The sequence below is a fragment of the Leptonychotes weddellii genome, chromosome 6 (assembly GCF_054177405.1).
Source record: "Leptonychotes weddellii isolate Sample4059 chromosome 6, ASM5417740v2, whole genome shotgun sequence".
NCBI classification, from domain to species: Eukaryota; Metazoa; Chordata; class Mammalia; order Carnivora; family Phocidae; genus Leptonychotes; species Leptonychotes weddellii.
Window position 1 is genome coordinate 39932195 of NC_138374.1, and position 22647 is coordinate 39954841.

At 54.1% G+C, this 22647-nt stretch overlaps 1 protein-coding gene across 1 annotated transcript; it reads right to left on the reverse strand.

Annotated features, from left to right (window-relative positions):
• Positions 1-106: 106 nt before the first annotated feature.
• Positions 107-21551, reverse strand: CDHR1 (cadherin related family member 1). Its single transcript, XM_081823984.1, has 17 exons — positions 21469-21551; positions 20755-20850; positions 19619-19764; positions 18556-18606; positions 17700-17789; positions 16428-16514; positions 15133-15249; positions 14005-14148; positions 12170-12248; positions 10666-10766; positions 7900-8103; positions 7244-7396; positions 5555-5719; positions 4993-5060; positions 4270-4498; positions 3153-3410; positions 107-2510 (listed from the first exon to the last, which is right to left on the reverse strand). Exons 1-17 carry the CDS (start codon positions 21521-21523, stop codon positions 1974-1976), a joined length of 2580 nt encoding a protein of 859 aa, XP_081680110.1. The 5' UTR covers positions 21524-21551; the 3' UTR covers positions 107-1973.
• Positions 21552-22647: the final 1096 nt, after the last annotated feature.

The window sequence follows — 22647 nt, forward strand, 5'->3', positions numbered from 1 at the left end:
GGATGAATCCACCCACCGAAGGAGCCAGGAGGCAGGCCGAGCATGGCTGTCAGGGAGACTGGTCCCTATGAGTCAGCTAATGCACATGGAAGCAGGGGGCAGGAGGTCAGCTTGGCCCTTGCTTAACAGATTTTATTGACCATTTACAAAAGAGGTTGATCACATGCAAACTGGAAGGATGCCGTATTCCCCATGCAGGGCAAACATGGTCCATCACAGTCCTCTCCTGAAATATACGCTGCAAAATGCCTCTTTGATCAGGCTGGGCTCCCAGCTTGTTAGATTTCATCTCTTAATACACTCTGGGGTGGGGACTGCAGAAACCCCAGCAAGGAGCTTACACACCGGCACATCTGAGTAACACCTCAAAACACAGACTCAGAAATCAAGAAAACTGCATGTGCATCTAATCGATTTAAATAAAATCACTGATGATATTCTAGAGCGATTATTAGTGAGGGGAGCAAGATGCAAAGAACCCTCTCCCTGCACACATCTAGATTCCTTATAAAGCAGTTTTCCTGAAAGTCGGGCAGAACTTCTTTGCATTAAACATAGAGGCCTGTGTGTCTTTTTCCTGGGGCAGGTTGTCACAAGCTGACGAGGTGTGGTTGGTCAGGGGCAAACGTCGAGAAGCCAGGAGCCCTCAGACCAGGTCTCTGCTACCAACCTGCTGTGTGGCCTCTACCAATCACTCCTCCTTTGGAAACCCATCTGTCACCCTGGCAAAACGGAGGCTTGGGCTGGATGTGCTGCCCGGCTTTGGTCCTCTCTGACGGTGGCTGGCCAGGGCTGCGTGGGGCATGTGGTGGGGGAGAACAGGACGGGAGGAGCCTCAGTCAAGGGCAGTGACATCGTCCAGCCCTGACTGCCACGGATCAGGGGTGGCACTCAGACGCAGCACAGGCCCTCCTGGGGGTGCTTGGCAGAATAGCCTGAGAGGCTCCTAATACTTTCTGGAAGAGTTGCACCCCAGAGGATTGACCTGCAGAAAAATACTCTGCGTTTGTGCTGCTTTGCACTTGGCTAAAGCCCTTGTTACCACATATTTATTTCAGTCTCCACCTTGGACCTGTGAGTGAGGCAGTGAAGACTGACTTACTTCATTTTACAGATGAGGAAGTGAGTGATCAGGGAATTTAAACGGCTTTCCCAAGGTTATACCATGTGAGCAGGATAAAAACAGATCTCTCCAAAATTCAGCCCTGCACTGTCTCTTCAAGGACTCCTGGAAGGGCAGCACCTTAGGGTGGGGCTTGTGGCTCTTCAGGATGTCTCTAGGACTCCTGCATGGCTCCAGCTTGGACATTTTTGGGCCCGCCTGGGACAGCCCTGGCTGGGGCCATTTCATACCTCTGTGCCCCTGGTCCCGTGCGGATATAGCAGGGACCCATGGTCTCTGCCCAGACACCATTCTCCATCTTTCCAATGGCTTTGAGGAACAGCCCCACAGTTGGCGTGAGTTTTCAGGGCATCACTGCCCGGTCCTGATGCATTTGTTCTCCTATAGCCTGCAAGGGTCACTGACCACAACCTTAGCCAGGGCTGAACTTCCTTTTCCTGTTCCTGCTCTTAGTGGGAGGCTTCAGGATCCAGGTTCTGGTTGGCCTTGCCACATGCAGCCAGGGCCCTGATCCTCCACTGAGGATGCTGAGGCCGCAGGAGGACCTGAGGGACTCGGCGAGGTCTGAGGTTCGTGAGTAGAAGACACCCAGAGCTGGCTCTTTGTTGATTCCCAGCCTCTGGGGAATGGGGGGGCACATAACTGTGCCAATAATCTGGGTGATGAGGAAGTATTTGCAGTTGCAGCCCATAAACAGAGAAATCCCTCATCCAAGGCATGTCCAGAGCCGTGGATATGGGGCTTACATCATGGTACAAAACAGAGGTGACCCTAAGGAGCAGGTGGTGGGGAGCATGGTCCAAGTAGTAGGAAAGTTGGGCTGGGGAAATGAGGGTCCACAGGACACATGCTAAAAGTAAGCCTTATTACCTACACCCTTCTTCTCAAACTTCTGTCTGAGCTCAGAGACCAGAGCTGATTGGATGGGGCTTCCTACCTTGGGTTTTGGTGACTGTTGGGGTTGCTTAGGGGTGAGTGAGCCAGAGACTGTAGGCACAGTCCAGGGGGCCATGCCCATCTTGGGTGCCATTGTGGGTGGTGGAGGGGGAGCTGGGGCTTTGGGGGGCAGTGTACTTCCTAGGCTGTTGTTGTTGCAGTTCTCATTGGAAGGATCCTCTCTGAGCACAAACTTGGCGGCAGCCTTGGTCCTTCTGAACTTGAGCCATTCGATGCGGACGGCATGGGGCGCAGGGTTGGGCCGCTTGCGGAGTACTCGCCGCACAGGCAGGACCTTGTTGGACTTCTTATTACGCCAGAAGGTGGCGGTGGAGATGAGGACGGTTATGGCCACAATGATGGCCATGATGCCAGCCAGAACACCCACAGCCTTCATGGGGTTGTCTTTGGTCTGCATCAGGAAGGCGGCCATGGGGCTTCGGGACAGCATCTGGAAGAGAGAGCCACCCCTTTGCATTCTGCAGCTCCTGCCCAGTCCTTGGAGGAGCTCCCTGAAGCCTGATGGTTTAAAAACCATCTTTCTGGGGTCAGGCATCCCTGGAGAATCCGACTAGCACTATGGGCTTCAGTCCAGAAAAAACGCACACAGAGAAAACGTGATGCACGCAGCTCTCCAGAAAAATGCACACTGAGAGAGGATAATGCAAGTAACCTCTTTCAGATTAAGAACTCCTGCATTAGCTGGACTCTTTTCTTGGGAGATTAGGGTATTGCTTACCTTTGGTTAGGGAAGGCCTCGTCTGCCCAAATGTATCAGAAACCCCCTAAGTCATGATTTTCTGCCAGACACTGAGCTGAGAACTACACATCATGATTTTACTTCTGCCTTTTAACACCCATGTGAAGGAACCTTCACTATTCCCAATTTATAGGAAAGGAAGTGTCAAAAGGTATTGAAACAAGGATTTCTGCTTGATTCTAAAGCCTGTGTGTCTGATGGCAAAGGCAGGCTTTGCTAGCATTGAGTGTCTTTTGGAGGGAGACTGGAGATCGTCTTTCTTCCTCTGATCACACTGCAGCAAGGCCTGAGCTGACCCTCCGACCCTCTTCCCAACACAGACTTGGTACCCACCTCAGTGTCTGTGATGTCAATCTTGAGTAAGGCCGTGGTGCTGAAGGATGGGGAGCCACGGTCCTTGGCCTGCACCTCTAGGGACCACGTGAAGTCCCCACTAGGTGTAATGTTGTACAGGGCATCGAGGGAGCGGATGGAGTTCTTGAGCCGGATCTCCCCCGTGTGCGCATCGATGTCAAACACGTTGGCAGGCTCTGCGTGGGTGATGGAATAGTCCACCAGGTTGTTGGGCTCCTCTGCGTCCTGGTCTGTGGCCTGTGTGTGGGGAGGGTCAGACAGAGCTGGGCTTTGAGGATGACACTTGTATACCCTGGCTAAACCAATAAGTCCTATGTGGCTTGCTGGGTTGATGGGAAAATGGTCCTAGCCCTACTTGGAGTGAACCGGGGTTGGGAGAAGTATTGAATGAGCCAGGGTCTGTGCCAGCCCCCTACGTGTGTTATACCATTCCATCCTCAGAACAAGTCTGGGCAGTAGGTATTGCTAAAAAAAACAAAAGCTAAGTGACTTGCCTAAGGATGGATACAGAGAAGGAGGGGAGCTGGGATTCAAAGTCCAGTCTGTTGGGTTTCAGGGTTCATGCTTCTTCCACGTTGGGAAGACAGGGTCTCATAGCACTGCTTTGAAAGCCGGCCAACCGGCTGTGTGAACAAAGACAAACCACTTAAACTACCCGAGCCTCGTTTCTTTTGTGAAGTGGCAATAATATCTTCTCTCTTAGAGGTTATTTCTGGGTTGAGGTGAGGATGGGGCTATATAACGTACCTTAAAAACCCCTGCTCATTGTGAGAAGCCAATAAATTTTATTTTGAAATAAATTCTTACGCCACAGTGCCTCTTGCAGCAGCTAGAACAAGGCTTTCAGGGAAGCTTCATTGCTTTCTTTTTTTTTTTTTTAAAGATTTTATTTATTTATTTGAGACAGAGAGAATGAGAGAGAGAGAGCACATGAGAGGGGGGAGGGTCAGAGGCAGAAGGAGGCTCCCTGCCGAGCAGGGAGCCCGATGTGGGACTCGATCCCGGGACTCCAGGATCATGACCTGAGCGGAAGGCAGTTGCCCAACCAACTGAGCCACCCAGGCGCCCCTGAAGCTTCATTGCTTTCAAAGCTCACCTCAATTTTCACTGGGGTCCCCAGCACCATTGTCTTCTCCTGGATACTCTTTCCAAACTGAGGGTAGTGGTCATTGACATCCAGGAGAGTGACGAACACCTCAGCCAGGCTGTATTTGCCCTCCATGTCCTCTGCCTTCACGTAGAAGTTGTACCTGGCCGTGGCCTCAGCGTCCAGGCTGGCCCAGGGCTGAGTGTAGATGATCCCGGTGGATGGGTGGATCAGGAAGCTGCCAGGCATAGGGAGCTCAGGCTTGGGAGTGCACAAGCACAGGAGTGTGCATGGAGGTACGAGTGTGCATGCACACACACACACACACACACACCCCTGCAGGAGTGACCTACCTCCAAAGCGTTATGCAGCTTCTCCAAAGTAGCCCACCTGACCCTCTCTCCGGCCCTGCAGTCTGACTGCGGGAGGCAGGCCCACCCATCTACTCATCCACGTATTAACCCTGAACTTAGCTGGACTCAGACTCACCCTCTCCACCCAGGGCCTGCCCTTCCCTAGCTCCAGGCCATGACGGTGACCCTTCTTCTCTCAGATCCCAGAACCTTTGCCTCGGGCTCTCTGCTTCCCTTTCCCTCCTTGGGCTTGTGCTCATTTTTCCAACCAAGGTTCTATCCTTTCCAGGTCCCTCCTGCCTTCCGCCCAGATTCCCTCTGCCCCCTGCCTCCCAAATCCCTTGTCCGAGGCCCTGTCCAGGATTCTGGATCTACTTACGGGTCTGCCCCGGACCCATAGATGGAGTATTTGACTTCGCCCCACGGACCTGTGTCTGGATCTACAGCCTGGAAGAGAGAAAGGTCCTAGAGGTCCCTGCCCTTTGTCGGGGCATGTTGGCAGCTCATGTGCCTGAGGGCTGCTTTCCATGGCAATATAAGGGGCTTTGGGGTTACCCAACTGGGGAGAAACTTATCTAAAGGACTGCTCTAGAGCCCTAGTTTTCTATCCAGGAGGTCTCAACTGTTGGAGGAACCAAAAGGTTTAGATCTGGAAGGCATGTATCCCTCCTTTGTAAATGAGGAAGGAAAAGATGGGTCCTGTGCCCTGACTTTAGGGTTTATGCCTATGTCCTCCTTAGAGTCCTGAGAGGTATTGTTACCCCATTGTACAGAAGAAGAAACTGAGCCTCAGAGAGGTTAGGTAGCTTGTCTAAGGACACAGTTAATGAGTTTGGGCTTTGCGATTCAAATTGGAACCCAGGTTTGTCTGATTTCATCAGACCCCCTTCAGTGGGGGCTCCTAACCCCAGACCCAGTCCCCATGCTAGTTCCCAACACACTGTGACAGCCACCACGTTGGAGCCCCCTGGCGCATTCTCAGGGATCCTGGCAATGTAGTAGTGGGAGGTAAACTTGGGGACATTGTCGTTGGTGTCCAGGAGCTGGATCACAACATCTGCTGTGGAGCTGAACTTCTCTGGAGTGTTCACTTCAATGGCCAGTAGCTGGGGAAGGAAAGAAAATAAGGACTTGTCTGGGTGGGGGTCACCAAGCAGAAAGCCTTCCCACTTCTGTCTCAGCAGGGTCCAGCACCAGCCTGCCTTGCTCCGCCTTACTCTCAGTCTCCAGCCTGCGATGCCTTCCACCACCTGCAGGGGGCACCTCTAAGGCCCACTGTCTTGAAAGGCCTGCTTTCTTGCAGTTCTTAGAGTTGTATTTGGGCCAATTTCTTTTGTCCCATTGATTTGCATATTCCTTTTTAGTTTCAATTTCAAAAGTTATTTTGTTATATAATATAATTTAATACTTGTTAGGGAAGTTCCTGCCTCATATTCTTTCTTTCTGTTTTCCTGACTATTCTTACAGGTTTATTTCTCCAGATACAAAAACCAGTGTAATTACGTTAAATTCCCTCCACCTCACCAAAGGAAATTCCAGGTAAGACTTAGTTGAAATGATATTGGATTCTTTATTCACTTGATAAGAATTTGCATTTTTTAAACAAGATGTGCCTTTGCATTTCTTGCTTTCTTTTTATCTCTTTGTTAAATTCTTGTGCTTTTTGTTATTTAGATGCTGCATATTTCTTATTATCCTCATTCCTAGGAATGTTATCTTTTAGTTGTTATTATAAAAGAGGATCTTTTATTCCATTATTCTCTTTGCTATTTTTCATATGTAAGAACACTCTCAAATTTTGTGTATTAAGTTTGTAATCAATCATGTTAGCAACTTTGCTGTGTTTGTTTTTCCAACATTTCTTAGATTTGTCTAAGCAAACAATAACACCATCTACAAATAATGATAATTTTGTCTCTTCCTTTCTAATGTTCATACCTCTTATTTCCTTTCTTTATCCAAGGAATAACGTTACTCCAGGAATAGTGCTAAATAATGTGATAGCAGGCATCCACAATTTGTTCCTGACTTCATAGGAAGCTTTTAGAATTGCACTTTTAAGCATGATGTTCGCTGTAGTGGTATGTATGTATAATTATAAATAATTATAACCGTTTAAATAATATCAATGAGGTATGTTTTTCCTTTTTATTAATATATAGTATTTGTTTATATATAATAGTCATTATTTACATATGTTCATAATTTTAAACAATCACAGATACAAAGGAGTATTTTTTTCATCTTCTGCTAAAGTTTTTACCAGAATTGATGACAGATGTCAAATGCATGTGAGAAATATGTTTATCTTGATAATCAAATAGTATTTCTGTCTCAATCTATTAACATGGCATCTTGAATGCTTTGCTTTCCTGGGACAGTCATAATTTAGGACCGGGACTCAGTGAGGCTATGTGAGCAGTGAGAGCAGGCTCTTGTACCCTCCCCTCTTCCCACCTCCCACTCATGCTCCCCAGTCAGCAGGAGGGGCAGAGGAACTGAGAGGAAAAAAGGAGGGCCAGGAGGGGCAGGAGGTGACAGGGACCCCTCAGTAATGAATCCAGGAGCTGCTATGAGCTCCTAGGACCCCCCCTCCCCCCCTATCCAGGGCGGTGCAGAGCATCACCTACCTTAAAGGTTAGCACTTTGAACTTTTCAAAGTCAATGGCAGCTGAGTTCTCCACAATGATGGTGACTTGGGCTTCATTCATGACTGTCAGTGGGACCACTCGGAAGATGCCCCCAGGTCCCACCAGCCGCAGGTTGAATTTGGCATTGGCTCCCTGGGCGACAGAGTTTGGAGGGAGGCAACGGGGAAGATGAATGAGAATAGAAACTCATTAGATAGTCATGCTAAGCGAGGAGACTTCCTATGCCCTTAACCCTGGCTGGTGAGTATTAGTCTTTCTTTCTGTCGGCCAGGCCATCGAGGATCAGAAAGATTTAGCAGGCTATGGAGACTAAGCCAGGTAATAAACACTTACAGCCTAGCCCTCTGCTGGGCAGAGGAGGTGATGGGAAGTGGTCACAATACCTCTCTGGAGGATCAAATACAGAGGGGCTTTTGTTTGGCTGGCTTTACTTTTTAATTGATTGTGAATGTCGTCAGGCTAAGCAGAGAGTCTTTGGTTAGCTACCCCATCTCTCCCCATCTCTCTCTCTTGGTTACACTCTCCTGTTTCATTCATTTTGTGACCCGCCAGGCCCCTGGCACATAAGCAGTGAAGGCTGATGAGCTCTCAGTTCAGGCCCCTTGGAAGACAGGGTGGAGGGCAGGACCACACACCTGGTCTGAGTCATTGACGGTGATCTTAAGGCCCCGCAGGATCTCTCCCTGAGGTGGGTGCTCATACATGGACAGCTCAAATCTGTTCTGGGGTCCACTCTCTCCATAGAATGTAGGCGGATGGTTGTTGAGGTCCACGATCCTGATGGTGACTGGGACCATGGCCTGGGCAGCTGGGATCCCTGCAGAGCTGACCTCAGTCACCTGGGGTGGGGACAGGTGGCTATTGCTGTGTGGCTGGAGACTCCAAGATGGCCCCACAGATCCCTGCCTCCAGGTATTCATCCTCTTGTATAATTTCCTCTCTTTAAGTGCGGCCTGCCCTAGCAACTTACTTCTGATAGCACATGGCAAAGGTGATGAGATATACTTAGTGATTAGACCACGTAGACTGTAACTTCTGTTTTCTAGCAGACTCTTCCCCTTGCTGGCTCTGATGAGACGAGTAGCTGTGTTGGAGAGGCTCATGTCTCAAGGAGCTAATGGTGACCTCTAGCCAACAGCACACTAGGAACTAAATCCTGCCCATAATCATGTGAGCCTGGAAGCTGATCCTTCCCCAGTCGAGTCTTCAGATGAGAACCCAGTCCCAGCCGACAATTTGATGGCAGCTACATGAGAGACCTTGAATCTGAGGACCCAGCTAAGCTGAGGCTGGAATCCTAGCCCACGGCCACTGTGAGATATAAATGTGTGCTGTCTTAAGTCACTAAGTTTATGGGAATGTTACAACAGCCACAGGCAACAATACAGTGCTAGTACTGACCCATTTCACAGATGAGGCACAGACGGGTGAAGAAGTCACCTGGGGTCACACAGCTAGTGAGTGGCAGAGCTGGAGCAGGAAGAACTCGGGTGTGTCTGATTCCTTAATCAGTGCTCTCTCCATCTCCCCACACTGGCCCCTCTTTGCAGCCAGACAGATATGGGCTCAAATTCCAGCTCTGCCACATTCTGTCCGGTGTCCATTTAGCCGTGGGAAGGCTGCAGGGAAGGGGGGCTGCAAAGCCGGGGCCGAGAATCCACAGGCTCTGTGTGAACCACTCCCTGTGACAGATACCATCAAGGACCTCCTTCCCCTTGTTCCATAAGCACGCTCTGGCCTTACCTATTCTAAAACTCCCACTCCCCAGACACCACTCCGTCACAGCCTAGCTGCTCTCCTGAAGCCCTTCTCAGAAGCCTACACCTCCATTTTTCCTAGTTCCTACTCAGTTCTCAGCGCATCCCCAACTGAGATACTTCACACTAATTTCCATGCTGCATGCAGCACTGTCACCTCCTTTGCCTTCCTGAGTGTCCTCTGCTAATGTGACTTTGCTCTGTGCAAGCTCCTCTCTACCTCTCTGATCTCTCCTGGGTCTCCTTCACCTGCTCCCACCCCCCCCTCCTCACTCAGCCTCCATGTGCCCAAGCTATGTCTTCAGCCAGTGTTCCTGTGTCCCCACAGCCATCCTCGGGGTGATCCCATTACCCAAGCCCACCCTTCCACAGCCACCTGTATGCTGACACTGTCTCCCCAGGCTCCAAACCTGTATACCCAAACTGTCCGGGCCTGTCCTACCTAGCCTGCCTCCTCTCCTGTGCTCCTGATGTCATGGTACCGCCCCAGACGCCCCATCCCTGTCCCTTCCCTCACCCCGCACAGCCACAGTGTGTGGAGTCGGCCTCCTTCATATTTTGCAATTTGTCTGTTTCTACTGTTCCACCTCCCCTCATCCCCAAGGGCCTTCTCGATTTATCACCTTGACTAATGGCTCTGCCTCCCTGCTTCTTGTCCAGTTCTCTCCAAACTCAAGTTGGGACCAGTGTTCTCAAACCCTAGGCTGGGACTGGTGCACAGAATCACTTGGGAGCTCAGAAGGTGCAGAGTCCTGGGTTTCTCCCAGACACACTAACTTCCTGTCGCCAGGACCGGGTCCTGGAAATCTTTGTTTGCCAAACTCTTTAAATCTGAGAACCCCTCCCCCCTCCCTCTAGGTCTAAAGCAGACAGAATGAGCTTTTTAACAAGACTCTAATCATGCTCAGAATCCTTCAATGGCTCTTTACTGCTCTTGGACAGGACCAGCCACATAATTTGCAGACCCAGTGAAAAATGAAAATATTTTTTAACAAAAATTTTTGTTAAAAATTGTTTTAAAATCTTGTTAAAAAATTATCAAGAATTTCAAGACAGCAAGAGCAGAGCATTACGCCCAGCATGGGACCCTTCTAATGGTGATGCCTGTGTAATTACATAGACCACATGTCCACAAAACTGGCCCTGTTCCAGGAAAAAAACTATATCTCATATTCAGGGCCTTCACTCCTCTGGCCCCAGCCTGGATCCAACCATTTCTCTGTCTACATGCTGCCTGTGGACCCTTTGCTCTAGCCCCATGACTCCTTGCTGCTTCCCTAGTACATCATGTGCTCTCCCCTCCAGCCTTGGCTCATGGGGCTTTCCTAGCCCACACTGCCTCCAGTCCGTCCTCACCCCCACTAGTGACGCCCTTCACCACCGATCACCACCTGTTGGGTCCTACCCGTGTTCAAGACCTTGCTGCTTCAGTCCTACCTCCTTGTGAATTCACGTCTCCCCTTGCCAGGGGCTTTGTGTGCGTCTGCTGCAGGATTCACACAGGCCATGTGATGTAGGTGCTCTTTGGAGCAACATCTAGCTCCCTCCCTGGGTAGAAGGTGGGTGGTGGGAGTGGGCTGGGTCTCATCAACTTTGGAATCTCCCAGGGCCGGAGGGTAGGAGGGAAGGCCAAGCTAGAGGTACCTGTACGTGCAGCTCATACACCTCTCTCCTGAGCTGGGCAGGGCTCTGCATGACAGAGATGACTCCAGAAGTCTCATTAATTTCGAAGTCTCCGTTACTCCCTGGCAAGGGGGAAAGATGCACCCTGCAGTTGCACACACGGCCATGGGAGGCGCAGGGGAGCCAGGCCAGGCAGGCAGCCTCGTGCTCCTCAGGCATTCCCTCACTGAAGTGTCTATAGAATGTAATTCTATCATCTGGATCCTGCCAATGAGGAAACTGAGTTTCAGAGGGGCTAAGTTATTTGTCTAAGATTACACAGTGCGTGTACAGCCGGGACTTAAACTCACTTCTGAGTCTGGCTTTCAGGTTTCACAGAACTGGCTTCTCTTATGTGCCCTGTGTGTGCATGTGTGTGTGCACACGTGTGTGTGTGATGGCCAAGAGAGAGGGACAAACAGCCACACAGGTAGGAAGATAAGGAGGGGGAGAGAGAGGAGAGAAAGGGAGGGAGGGAAGAGGCAGAGGCTGCAGGAGGAGGAGCAGAAGAGGGAGAGGAGAGAAGAGATGGGGATGGTGGGTGCTGGGTAATTGTGGGAAGGCTGCAGAGGTGGAGGGGTGGGAACGAGGAGCAGTCAAGGGGGGTCTGTGCACCTGGGGAAAGGAGCCTGCTTGTGATGGTGCCACATTCATGCATGCGTGAGCTGCTGGAGAGAGAGAATGCACAAGGCATATCCTAGGGACAGGGCCGGAGAGGCGATGGGGTCTGAGTGAGAGCACACAGACATGCGCATGACTGTGATCAGACACCCACGCTGTGGGGACTGGCTACTGGGGGCCACAGAACCCACCCGGGGCCACCGTGACTGCTCAGTTGCTGCTCAGTTGTGCAAAGAACAGAGTCTGGGAGCCAGAAGACTTAGGTTCAAATCCAGTGGGAATGTGGGATGGCCCTTTAGCTTCTCTGAGTCTCAGTTCTCTCATCTGTATATAGGGCCAATAGTACGAAATGCCGTATCATCGTTGCATTTAATTCTTTTAATTCAACCATATGCTCTAGGCCAGAAATATAAAAGAATGAGAGGGGTGTCTACGTGGCTCAGTCAGTTAAGCGTCCGACTCCTGGTTTCTGCTCAGGTCATGATCTCAGGGTCACAGGATCGAGCCCCATGTCGGGCTCTGTGCTGGGTGTGGAGCCTGCTTAGGATTCTCTCTCTCCCTCTCCCTCTGCCCTTACCCACCCCTAAAAGAAAGAATGAGGGAAAAAAACCCAGCAACTTCAAAAAGTTACTCCCTGTTGCTAGACATAGTGACAAGCAGGAGCCAGAGCACATGCCCAAGAAGACTTGTCACCTCCTGGAGGGGCCCAACACCACCCGCCCCCCCCACAACACGTCTTGTACTTCTGGCTTTACAAATGAGGAAACTGGGACCCAGAGAGGTCTGGGCAGGTCACTCTGGTCACCCAGCAAGGAGGAGCTTTAGCCCAGTGATGGGCCTGTCCCCAAAGTCGCCCCAGACTCACCATTCAAGAGGCTGTAGAGAATCTGGTTGGGTTTGCCTCGATCTCCGTCCACGGCAACCACCATCAGTACGTCCGAGCCCTTGGGGGGACAGAAGCAGCTGCCTGAGACCAGTGCGTGATGCTGGGGCTCTCCCTTCCCCAGATACTTGCCCCCATCAGAGGGGAGGTGCCATGCCACCCAAGAAAACGGCCAAGCCTCTGTGTGGCCCCACACCTGCTCTACAGGGAGACCAGAGCACCCACTGGCTCCCAGAGCTGGAGAGACAGCCTGAGCCCTGCTTCTCCCCACCATTTCGGTTCACACATGGCCGCCCAGGGACATTCAGGCCCCCACAAGTGGGCCTCCGCCTCACACCCCTCCTTTCCCACACACCACACTCAGCTCTGGCCTCTACTATCCAGCTCTCAAGGCTCACCCTTGCTGCCTCATCCACCTTTTGCCTTCAGGGGTACAGGGAGGGAGTCAGAGACAGGTGAGAGAGGGGCTGGGCACAGAGGGGCCCAATGCAAAGTCCAGGAATGAGGACGCTCTCCTGGGGCCTCCAGCTGGGGTGCTGTTCGAAGGGTTTGGGCAGGGATTGCACAACTAACAAGCCTGCTCCACCTCAGCCTGCCGCGCCCTCCTAAGCCCCCTACTCCGGCGCTTCTCCTCGGCCTACCCACACTCGCGGCTGCTTCCTGTCTGTCCAAGTGCTGCCTGCTCTCCTTCAGCAACGCTTTCCACCCTTAGCTCCTGGCAGGACAGCTGGCCTCCCCCGGCCCTGCCTTCAGCCCCCACCAGAAGAGCCCGCCATTTCTCCCTCACTCTGCTCATCTCTACCTCGCAGCTACCAGCTTCTGGAGAAGCGGTATCGTAGCTTGCGCCCAGCATGTAAGCGGTCCTCAGTAAGTGCTTTCGTTATCTCATCAAGTCTAGAATCATCAGACCCAGGGAAAGGAAAATTGATAATGCAGTTCAGTTCCACAGAGTCCTTGAGCCGTGGCTGCGTGAAGTCTGGTTCCAGCCTGGTCTCGGCCTCCAGGGAGCTCACGGTCTGCCCGAGGTGAGGGGGCATGTAAATACATGGGTGTACCCTGAGGAGGGGTGTGCCTAGCATGGGAGCAGAGAAGAGGAGCTCCCATCTCAACCAAAGATGTCAAGGAAAACAGTGCCTGGGCTGGCCTGACAAGGGCATGGAGCGTCTGGCCCATGGGCCGGTCTCAGGCAGAGGCTAAGGACACAGTGGGGACATGGGCTGGGTGCTGGGAGGCTGGTAAGGACTCGGGGGTGGAGGGGAGGCCGGGCCTTAGATGCCAGGCCTGGGGATAGGACCTTCCCTGAGAGGCCTGAAGACAAGCATAGTCACCACAACACCAGGGGCAAAGACTGCACTGAGGGGGAGGAAGCTGAGGCCATCCTTGGAACTGGGCCTGCGGGACAACTACTGGTCTGAGCAACCCCAGGCTACGGGCTTGGAGCTGGGGAGGCATAAAGGAATCGCACCCTCCTCGTCCACACAAGGTGTAGAAAGAGCCCCACCCAAACCAAGGCAATGGACCACCTTCCAGCCTCTCTTCCCAGCCCTTTTGAGGGCTGAACACTGGCAGCTGGATGAGAGTAAGTCTGAATGAGTGAAGAAATGCCTGTCACAGTCTTGGCGCCCAGCAGGTGTTCCACACACCAGCACCTGCTTCTTCCCCCTTACACTCCCACTGGCAAAAAGACAAGCTCATGCGCTGAGCCTGAGCCAGTCCCAGAGCCAGCCATGTGACGAGGGTGACCCAGGGCCAAGCCACAGGGGATCCCGGGGCCATGGTGTCTGGAGGGGACACTGGGCTAGGGGCCAGCCACCCACCGGAAGGGTGTCCTCATACACATAGCCGTAGTAGGGTGTGCCCACGAAGACAGGGGCCATGTCCTGCACGTCCTCCACATTGACCGTGACCGTGGTGGTGGTGGAGAACACCACGTCAGCCCCTCGCAGCTTCCCTCCGCCATCCTGGGGAAGAATCAGAGAGTGAAGGGGGGTCGGGCTCTGGGGGGCCCCCCCGTTCAATCTGGCTTCTGCCACTTCCTGGCCTCGAGACCAGCTGCCCTATCTGATTTCTGTTTGGCCCTGTGTCACCTGGAGATCATTTCCGCCTCATAGGGGTTATTTAAATGAGAGGATGCGTGGACTCAGAAGTGTTCCTTTGGAAAAGAAGAATGAATTCTCTCTCCAGAGGAGGAGGGGTCAGAATATTCTCCCACCTGCCAGGAGCCAAGCCTCAAACACCTCCTGGGAACCTACTAAGAGCACGACTTGGGCCCAGCCCTCGCGGCGTATCGGGGAGGGGCTACGGGCTCCAGGGGGCTGGTCTGTGGCCAATATGTGACCAGCGAGGGCCTTTCTTTTCCTGGAAAAGAAAATGTTGGTCCCCGAGGGACAGCTGGGCTTTCCCGCCCTCAGGCGACAGAGCAGCCACCTTGGCTGAGCACCTGCTGACTTGCAGATCCCACACCACGCACTTTAGAAGTCTGAGGAACTCAGCTAAGCCTCATGGGTGGGCAGATAAGGAAGCCGAGGATCACAGAGAGGAACAGGTGAGGTGAGCAAGCCCAGGCAGAGACAGGGAGGTGCCTGGAGGCCAGGCTGTGGGGGATGTGAGGGAGCATGGGTCTCCAGGTCATGGCCACCTGGTCCTCCGGAGGGGAACCTGGCCTGTCAGTCCTCATGGGGCGTACACCCTCTTCCAGGAGGGAATATGCCCTCTCCAGCCCACGCACTCCAGCCTCGCTGGAGACTACGTCCATGTCCGGGCAGGGTCCACATCAACAGAGGTTCTGATCAGCCGCACCCCCACCCCCACCACCATCATATCTTCAGCCCTCCAAAGCGCCCCCACTCCCTTATAGAACCGAACTCTGTTCCAACCCCAGGGCAGCTTCCCTTGACAAAGGCTGAAGAAAGACCAGATGCTCCGCCTTCCTCCCTCTCTGTTACCTTGGCAACCACGGTGACAAAATGCACCCGGGCCTTCTCGTAGTCCAGCGTGGCCCCAGCCCGGAGGCGCAGCACGCCACTGTGGCGGTCCAGGGCGAATTTGGTGGTGTGCACATTCTGTAAGAGTGAGGGGCAGGCTGGTCCTCGGAGGGGGACCCAGGCCGGCCCAGGAATGGCCGTTTTGCTTACTGACAGGGGGTCTTCACTGTCCTTTGTCACAGGAACTCTGGCCTTGTGGTCCCCTCCCGTCCCTCAGCGTGCTCCCGGCAGGGCCCCGGCCTTCTTGCTGCCCAGCTTCCAGCTCAGCTCTGGCCTGGACTTTCTAGCAGGTAGACTTGGCAGCAGAGAGCTCTAACCTACAGGCAGTGGGGGCTCAGAAGCCACAGTGGTGGAGACAGCCTTCAGGATCTTCCCACCCCAGCAAGTAGGGGACTACGGGCCATTCGCAGGCAGCTTGGGGGATGGTGGAAGGTGGGTGAGGACAGGAGGTGATCCTCAAGCTGGAAAAGGGGTTACTGTGTGTCACGAGTTGTTGTGGAGTTTTACGTGTATTTAATCCCCACAAGAACCCGTGAGGATGGGCTTGGGCCGTTCCCGTTCGGCACGTGAGGAAGGAGAGCTGGGAGAGCTAGATGAGGGGTTGAAGGCCCCTGAGGAGGTGGCGGGATCTTTCCAGTACAGGTGGAGCCCGGGGATTCCTCCAGGACCCCTGTTGTCAGCCACCGGGTGGTACTGCCTTGACAATTGTGAGAGCCCGGGACTAACCTCTGAGGGCCGAGGAGCAGCCACGGGGGTGCAGCTGTGAGAGGCGTGGCTGGTTCCTGAGGAGCCCAGGGAGGAGGACGAGGTGCGGGAAGGGGGTCTCTGCCTTTGATGGGGTTGGGGGGATGGAGAGGGGTGGGGCGGGGCTGTCACTGCTCTGTTCCTCCTGGCAGATCCCCCTCTGTCCTTTTCCTCGCCACAATTCTAGGCCCAGGCAAGTTTTTCTACCCTGTGGGTGCAATGCGCCCGGCCCTCTCCTGGGGAAGGGATTTCAGTGGGGAGAGATGAGGGTCCTGGACACCCAGGGAGAAGGTGGCAGGGAACCAAGAGGGAGCCAGGGTGGGCCGGTCAGGGGAAGACGGCTTCCACCCACGCTCCTCTCATGTCCCCACCAGCCCAGCCCAGCCCGGTGGACCTGAAGTGATGTCTTTGACAATCTTTGGGAATAGTGGAGGCTGACTCAGGGCCTTGGTGATGGAGGTGGTGGCCCTCCAGGTGTCCCCTCTAGCCCAGGCCTCTGGTAAGGACCTTACCTGCAAGAAGTAGGTGACAGCCCCTCCAGAGCCTGTGTCCTTGTCCAACGCATGCACCTTAATGATGCTGCTCCCAGCAGGTATGTCCTGAGAGGTCACAGCGATAGTGGGGGGGGGGTCAGTCCTGGGACAGTGACACAATGCTCAGGGGACTGGGGGTAAGGGAGCCATAGAAAGGTGGAGCCAGGGAGTGAAGGGCTAAAAAGAGGTGAAAAGGTGATGATTAACAAGGGAGCACCCCACTGGGGGAGAGGCAGCCGTGGAGGAGATGTGCCAAAGTCACAGTGGGTGCAGGGAAGAAGGAAAGGGGAAAGAAGGGAGCAAACAGACATCCTCCAAAACTAAGACTCCAAATAGACAAAGGGTTTAAATATGAAATGGAGAAATGGTTAATAGACACATTCCACATAACCAGGGATCACGTACATACCATTCAGAGCCAAAATGGAGTATCTTTCTCCTACTGAATTAGCAAACATTAAAAAATTCGAGAATCCCCAATGTTGGTGAGGGATGGGGAGACAAAGCCCCTCCCACATCCTAGGGGAGAGAGCCAGCAAGGGCTACTCAGGCAGCTCATGCTCTCAGCCTCGTCATTTCACGTCTTAGACCAGATCTTAAGGAAATCATTCTAATTAGCTATATGGAGGTTTTATGTTAATGTTCAGAATTTTACGTTTCTTATGACAGCAAAAATGTAAAGCATCTTAAATATCCAAACGTAAAGGACTAGTTCAGTCAATGATGGAATATGCACTAAATGGAAGCTATTAAAATGACAGTTAGCTAAATTTTACAATTACTGAGGAAATGCTTATGTTGTAAATTAAGTGAAAAACAGCATACAGAAAGTGTATGTTTAGTATCATCACAGTTATGTAAATAAAACAAAATAAATCCAGTAATCCCAACATAACGTGAAAGAACAGCACCAAAATTTGACAATGTTGTCTCAAGCTGGAGGGATTGAGGGTGATTTTTGAAACACATTTTTTTCTACTCTTCTATATATTTCACATTTCCACAATAAACATACATTATGGTTTTAACGGAAAATGGTAAATGGACACTCCTGTGGATAAAAATGGATGTGTGAGGGGATGGCAACAGAGGTGAGGGGAGGCCATGGAGGGGAGGGCTCTCCGGAGGGCAGTGAGGAGGTGCTCTTCACGCTGGGGCCGGTCTCCTGGGGCAGGTCACAGGGCAGCCCAGAGGGTCGGGAGTGCATCAGGGTGGGAATGCATGGGCTCCACCTAGGGGCCTCTTGCTTACCTCAGGAACCTGGACAACGTAGGGCTCCTGGATGAAACTGGGGGCCTCATCATTAGCATCCGTCACCAGGATCGTGACTTTTTCTGCCACCTGAGAAGGGGCAAAGGGGACAGGAGTTGAGGCTGTCTCCAGAGGCCCCGAGAAGAGGCATCTAGCCTAGCCAGTGGTTGGGACAGCAGGGAGGCTTCACAGAGGAGTGAGATTTAAGCTCTGCAGGAGTTTGTCAGGAGAGAGGGAAAGAGGTGGAAAGGTATGCCAGGAAGAAGGAACAGCACATGCAAAGGCAAAGAGGAGTGATATGTATGGCGAGTTCAGAGGACATAAGCAGATTTGGGGCTAGATGGTTGGGAGAGTGAATATGGGAGAGAAGGTGGGCGAGGCAGATAGTGCCGAATGGGGAGGCCCTGAGTGCCAGACTAGGGCTTAGACTGCATCCTGAGGGCAGTGGGGCCTGCTGTGAGTGCTTTCACAGCCGGCTCTGGCCAGGTCTAACGTTTCACGGTGATGGCTCTGGCTGAACTTCAGAGATGGATTGGGGTCAGGTAGCCTGGAAGCTGGGGAACCTCTGAGATCACCCTGGCAAGCAATGATGAGGGCCGGGTGGAAGTGGTGTCTGTGGGGAAGGAGGTGAAGGGGCAGCTAGGTCTGGGTGACTGGGAGGAGCTGGTCGGAGGAGGCAGATGGGAAAGCATCCCCACTGGCCTCTCCTGGTGCAGCCCTGTCCTGGGGGCACATTGGAGCAGATCTTGCTGGGCCTCGGCTTGGATTTGCCAGAGAGCCCCTAGGAGGGAGAAGGAACTGTGGGCAAGCCCAGGGAGCGAGTACTGCCAGGGGGCTGGCTCAGGGGCGCACTTACCAGATTCACACCGTCTGAAATGCTGATGATGGCCTCGATCTCATCCTCCCTCTGTAAAACATAAGGATTGAGTGAGTGCCTGGGAGTCTGATGTACCTGGGGACCCTGAGGCTGGTGGGGGGGGGGGGGCTCTCCCTGCCCCGACGGAGCCCACCAGAGCAGACCTGGGCATTTCAAGGGAGCCCTGGTGCAAGGCAGGGTGACCAAAAGCTGCCTCTGGCCGTGCCTGAGACCTTGTCTCAGCCCATCAGAGGGTCTCAGCTCATCAGAGGTTCTCATAAACCCCCAGTAGTATTAAGGCACAGAGAGAGAATGTTCCGCTGCTAGAATGAGGACAGATGCTAACCTAGTGTGCTGGCTGTCCCAGGGAGCTGGGGTTTCCTTTTTTTCTTCCTTCCCCTCATCTCTCCCACACCTCTCTGTATTCCACGGTCCAGATCTGCAGTATCTCAAGCACTCCCTAGCCCATGGTGGGACCTCAGTGAGGAAGGGTATTGAGGTCAGCAGGCCCCCAGGAGTGCTGGGGAGGGATACACGATGACACTTTCACCTCAGGGTCCCTACAGCAGCCTCTGAGACCCACTTTTCCTTTCTCTACCCTGGCCTGCAGCGGGTGGAGTCGGTCATCGGACCAGAGCTGGAGGTAAGCCCATGGTGGAGGTCCAGTAAAGTGGTCCGCGAGGCCCACCAGCCTGGTGTGGGGTCTCAAAAGAGAAATGTAGCTCAGGCCCTGGCACCCATAGGTTCAGAAAGGTGCAGAGGGATGGAGGAGTGGAGGTTTACCAAACTCAGGTCCACTCTCTAAACCACTCTTTCCCAGGCTGGTTCAGTTAGTAGAACATGCGACTCGTTATCCTGGGGTCATGAGTTTGAGCCCCATGTTGGATGTAGAGCTTACATTAAAAAAAAAAAAAAAAGAAAAAAAGACTCTTTCTAGCCCTGATCTGCTGTCAGTGTTCTGTGGCTTACAGGACCTCTCCAGGGATGACCTCTAGGGAAACTTCCAGCCCTCAGAGGTTTGTCTGCACACCTGGAAGACAGCACTACTCACACCTCTCCATACCTCTCTGTCCAGCTCTTCAACCAAGGTGATGTTTCCGAAATTGGGGTCAACAGAGAAGACACTTCTAGCGCTGGGGTCAAAGCTGATGTGGTAGGAGACAGGGTCTCCCTCGGGGTCTGTCCCATTTAGAGTATATACATGAGAACCTGGAAGGAGACACAGAAGGGGACACTAGACTCTGGGACCCAACCTTTCCTAAAAGTGGCATCTGTTCAGGACCAAGCTGTTGGTCCTGTTCAGCTGTTTATAAGGTGGGTATTCAATCCAGTGCTAAAAGTCCCGCCCTGAAGTGAGCATTGGCTGCAGGCCTCAGCCCTGTGGGCTGCTTCCCACCCTCTATCATTACTCTTCATAACTGTCAGTGAGATGTTAGTATCAGCCACTGTATGATTGTAATCCATAATACAGATTACAGGGGAGCTTCAGGTCTGCTGTGCCTAACTCCAGGGCCTCTGTCTGGTATTGATTCCTGTCCCAGGAGCCAAGACTGGGGTTCCTTGGGTATGGGGGATGGGAGAAAAGGGAGGCAGCATTAAGACAAGAGGGGTGACCCATGGTGCAGCATCGTGCCCCCGTGTCTGGATTAGTTCTTCAGGGACTTCTGAGTAGGTGCATCTTTTACACTGCTATCCTTCTGCTCAGGGTTCCCAAACAAGACAGGGAGAGAGAGAGGGAAGCAGGGAGAATCTCCTCTTTCCCCTTCACCCTTTCTCATGCATATCCCAGCAAGCTGGATGTTCTTAGGCCTGTTTAAAGCCTCCCAGCTCCGAAGCTCCAGGAGGTAAGTATATTTGCTCAAGGTCACAACAGTGAGTAAGGGGTGGTGCTGTGGCCAAGCCTAGGGGTTATTATCACGCTGCCAAGTGCTGCCTGCTGTCTGGGTGTGGCCCTGTCTCTGGGGCCGCAGCCGGGTCTCCAGGACTGGCCCGGCTTAGGTCTCCATGATAGCCGTGACCTCCTTTCCTGCAACTGCCCTGGGGAATCCAGAGCGCAAACAGGGCGCCCTGGGAGGGCTCACAGCCTGGCACTGGGTGTCTCCATAGGCTCAGAGGAGTCACGGGTTCAGTCCTTGTGTCCAGGGGAACGTGGGCCACCCTCCGGGAAACCAATAGGGGGCTGGGGCCAGGGCTACTCACCTACAGGGGTGTCCTCTGGGAGGCTGAACAGGGCCATGTTTCCGTTGGTGCTGCCCACCCCGTTGTCAAAGAAGTGCGGGGCGAAATTGGCCTGGGCTAGGAAGAGAACAGGCAGAAGCACAGACACAGGGTGGGACAGCTTCACACCTGCATGGTCACACGTCTGGTCCTAGTCTGACCAGGCTGGCCATCCCCTCCCCAACCCCAGCACACCGACAGACTGGGCTGGGAGCTGCAGAGAGGGTCTCTCCACCACCACCTCCTCCGGCTCAGGCTTGGCTGGGACTTGTCAGGGGCTCGCACCATCTGGGGCACTTAGAACCCAGGCAGTGGCCAATCTCAACCCACCAATGGACAGACTGGGAACCCCGTGCCCAGAGAGGGGCCGTGCCCTGGCCAAGGTCACACTGGGAGCTGGGACACCCTCCTCTGCCCCAGCAGCCTTCAGAGCAGCCGCCAAACCTCCCACCCTGCTTCTGAAGAAGCCGAGGGCAGCGGGGGTCCTGGCGCCAAATCGGGGGTCTCCAGGGTACCTGCCAAACCCGGCAGCTGGAAGGATCACCCCATCCCGCCCCGTCCGGTCCCCCCCCACCCCCCGCCCGAGTCCCACCGTGGAAGTGAGCGGCCCAGAGCTCTCCCTCGGGCGCCCACCCGGGCAGTGCCGGCACCCGCGCCTCGCCCCGACCCGGCGCTCGGGGGCCCGCGGCCACTCACCCAGGCAGAGGCGCAGCAGCCCCAGGGCCACGGCGGCCCCTGGGCCGCGCCTCATGTCTCCGCGGGCGGAGAGGGTCGCTCGCCGCAGCCGGGCCGGGCGCAGGAGCGCGGACCATGCCCCGGGCCGCGCGGAGGGCAGAGACGACCGACGGCGGCGGCGGCGGGAGGGGCGCGGGGCGGGGGCGCTGGGTGGCGCGAGGGCGCTAAGCGGATGACACCGCACGGATCCGCGCCTCTGGAGCGCTCCCGCCGGCCGCCAGATGAGACCAATTAGTGCGCGCGGAGGTGAGGGGACCGGCTCCCAGCCGCGGGCGGCGCCGGGAGGGGTGGCGGCGAACTCCTCTCCCTACCACGCCCCCCTCTGCCCAGGCCTGGAGCGCAGGCGCCGAGGGGTCCCCAGCTCCGCAGCCCGGAGGAGCACTGGGGAGGGGGCCAGGTGTCTTCCCGAGATGGCCCTGAGCAGGGCACTGGAAAATTGGGGCTTCTCGGGGTCTCCAAGTTCTGGTGGGCCTGGGCTCCGCTGGGGGTTTCCCTTTTTATGATCTTCCACTGTGACTTTGAGGGAGTTTGGCAGGGAACAGCCCAGCCTGAGACTAGAGGGGTCCCTCCCTAGAGGAGGAATGTGCAAAAGGGGGTGGATCGACTGGGGGGGGTTCCAGGGATAGTGCCTCTGAAGGCTTGGGGTGGGAGTGAGACAAAGAGGAGGGTTGTTGTAGGGTGAGGAGCAGATGGGGAGGGGTTTTCAGGCCCACCTCACTGGGATCCCAACTCTTTCCTGTCCTGACCCTCAGACCAAGCCAGCTGTCCCAGTGGGTGGGATAGTTAGCTAGTGTGATCACTAGTGGGGGTCCACATATGTGGTAGGCAGCGGGGGTGGAGGGGGGTGGCAGGTAGCAGGTTGGCCTCACTCCCTATGTCACTCCCAGTGTCCAGTGGGTGCCAATGGAGAAGTAGCAGACCCACTCAAGCCTTGTAAGGAAGGATGAATGGCCTGAAGGCAGAATCAAGCCCCTCCCTGGGACAGACTTGCCAACAGAGCTGGCCAGCACACATATGGACTGCCCCCCCAGAGGGGTGAGCTCCCTATCCCCAAAGGATATTTAGTCAAAGCAAGGCGCTGCTATGGGGGCCCTGGATGCTAAAAAGTAGGAGAAGCAGGTAAGCTCAGAAACCTTCTTG

What these genes read in the sequence shown, in the direction of transcription:
- CDHR1 (XM_081823984.1), bottom strand. Translation starts at nt 21,523, where the DNA reads ATGAGGCGCGGCCCAGGGGCCGCCGTGGCCCTGGGGCTGCTGCGCCTC. An exon ending in CCGTCAATGACTCAGACCAG is followed by an intron (nt 7,397 to 7,899) that starts GTGTGTGGTCCT and finishes TCTGTCGCCCAG; the next exon opens with GGAGCCAATGCCAAATTCAA. An exon ending in CCAACGTGGTGGCTGTCACA is followed by an intron (nt 5,061 to 5,554) that starts GTGTGTTGGGAA and finishes TCTCTCTTCCAG; the next exon opens with GCTGTAGATCCAGACACAGG.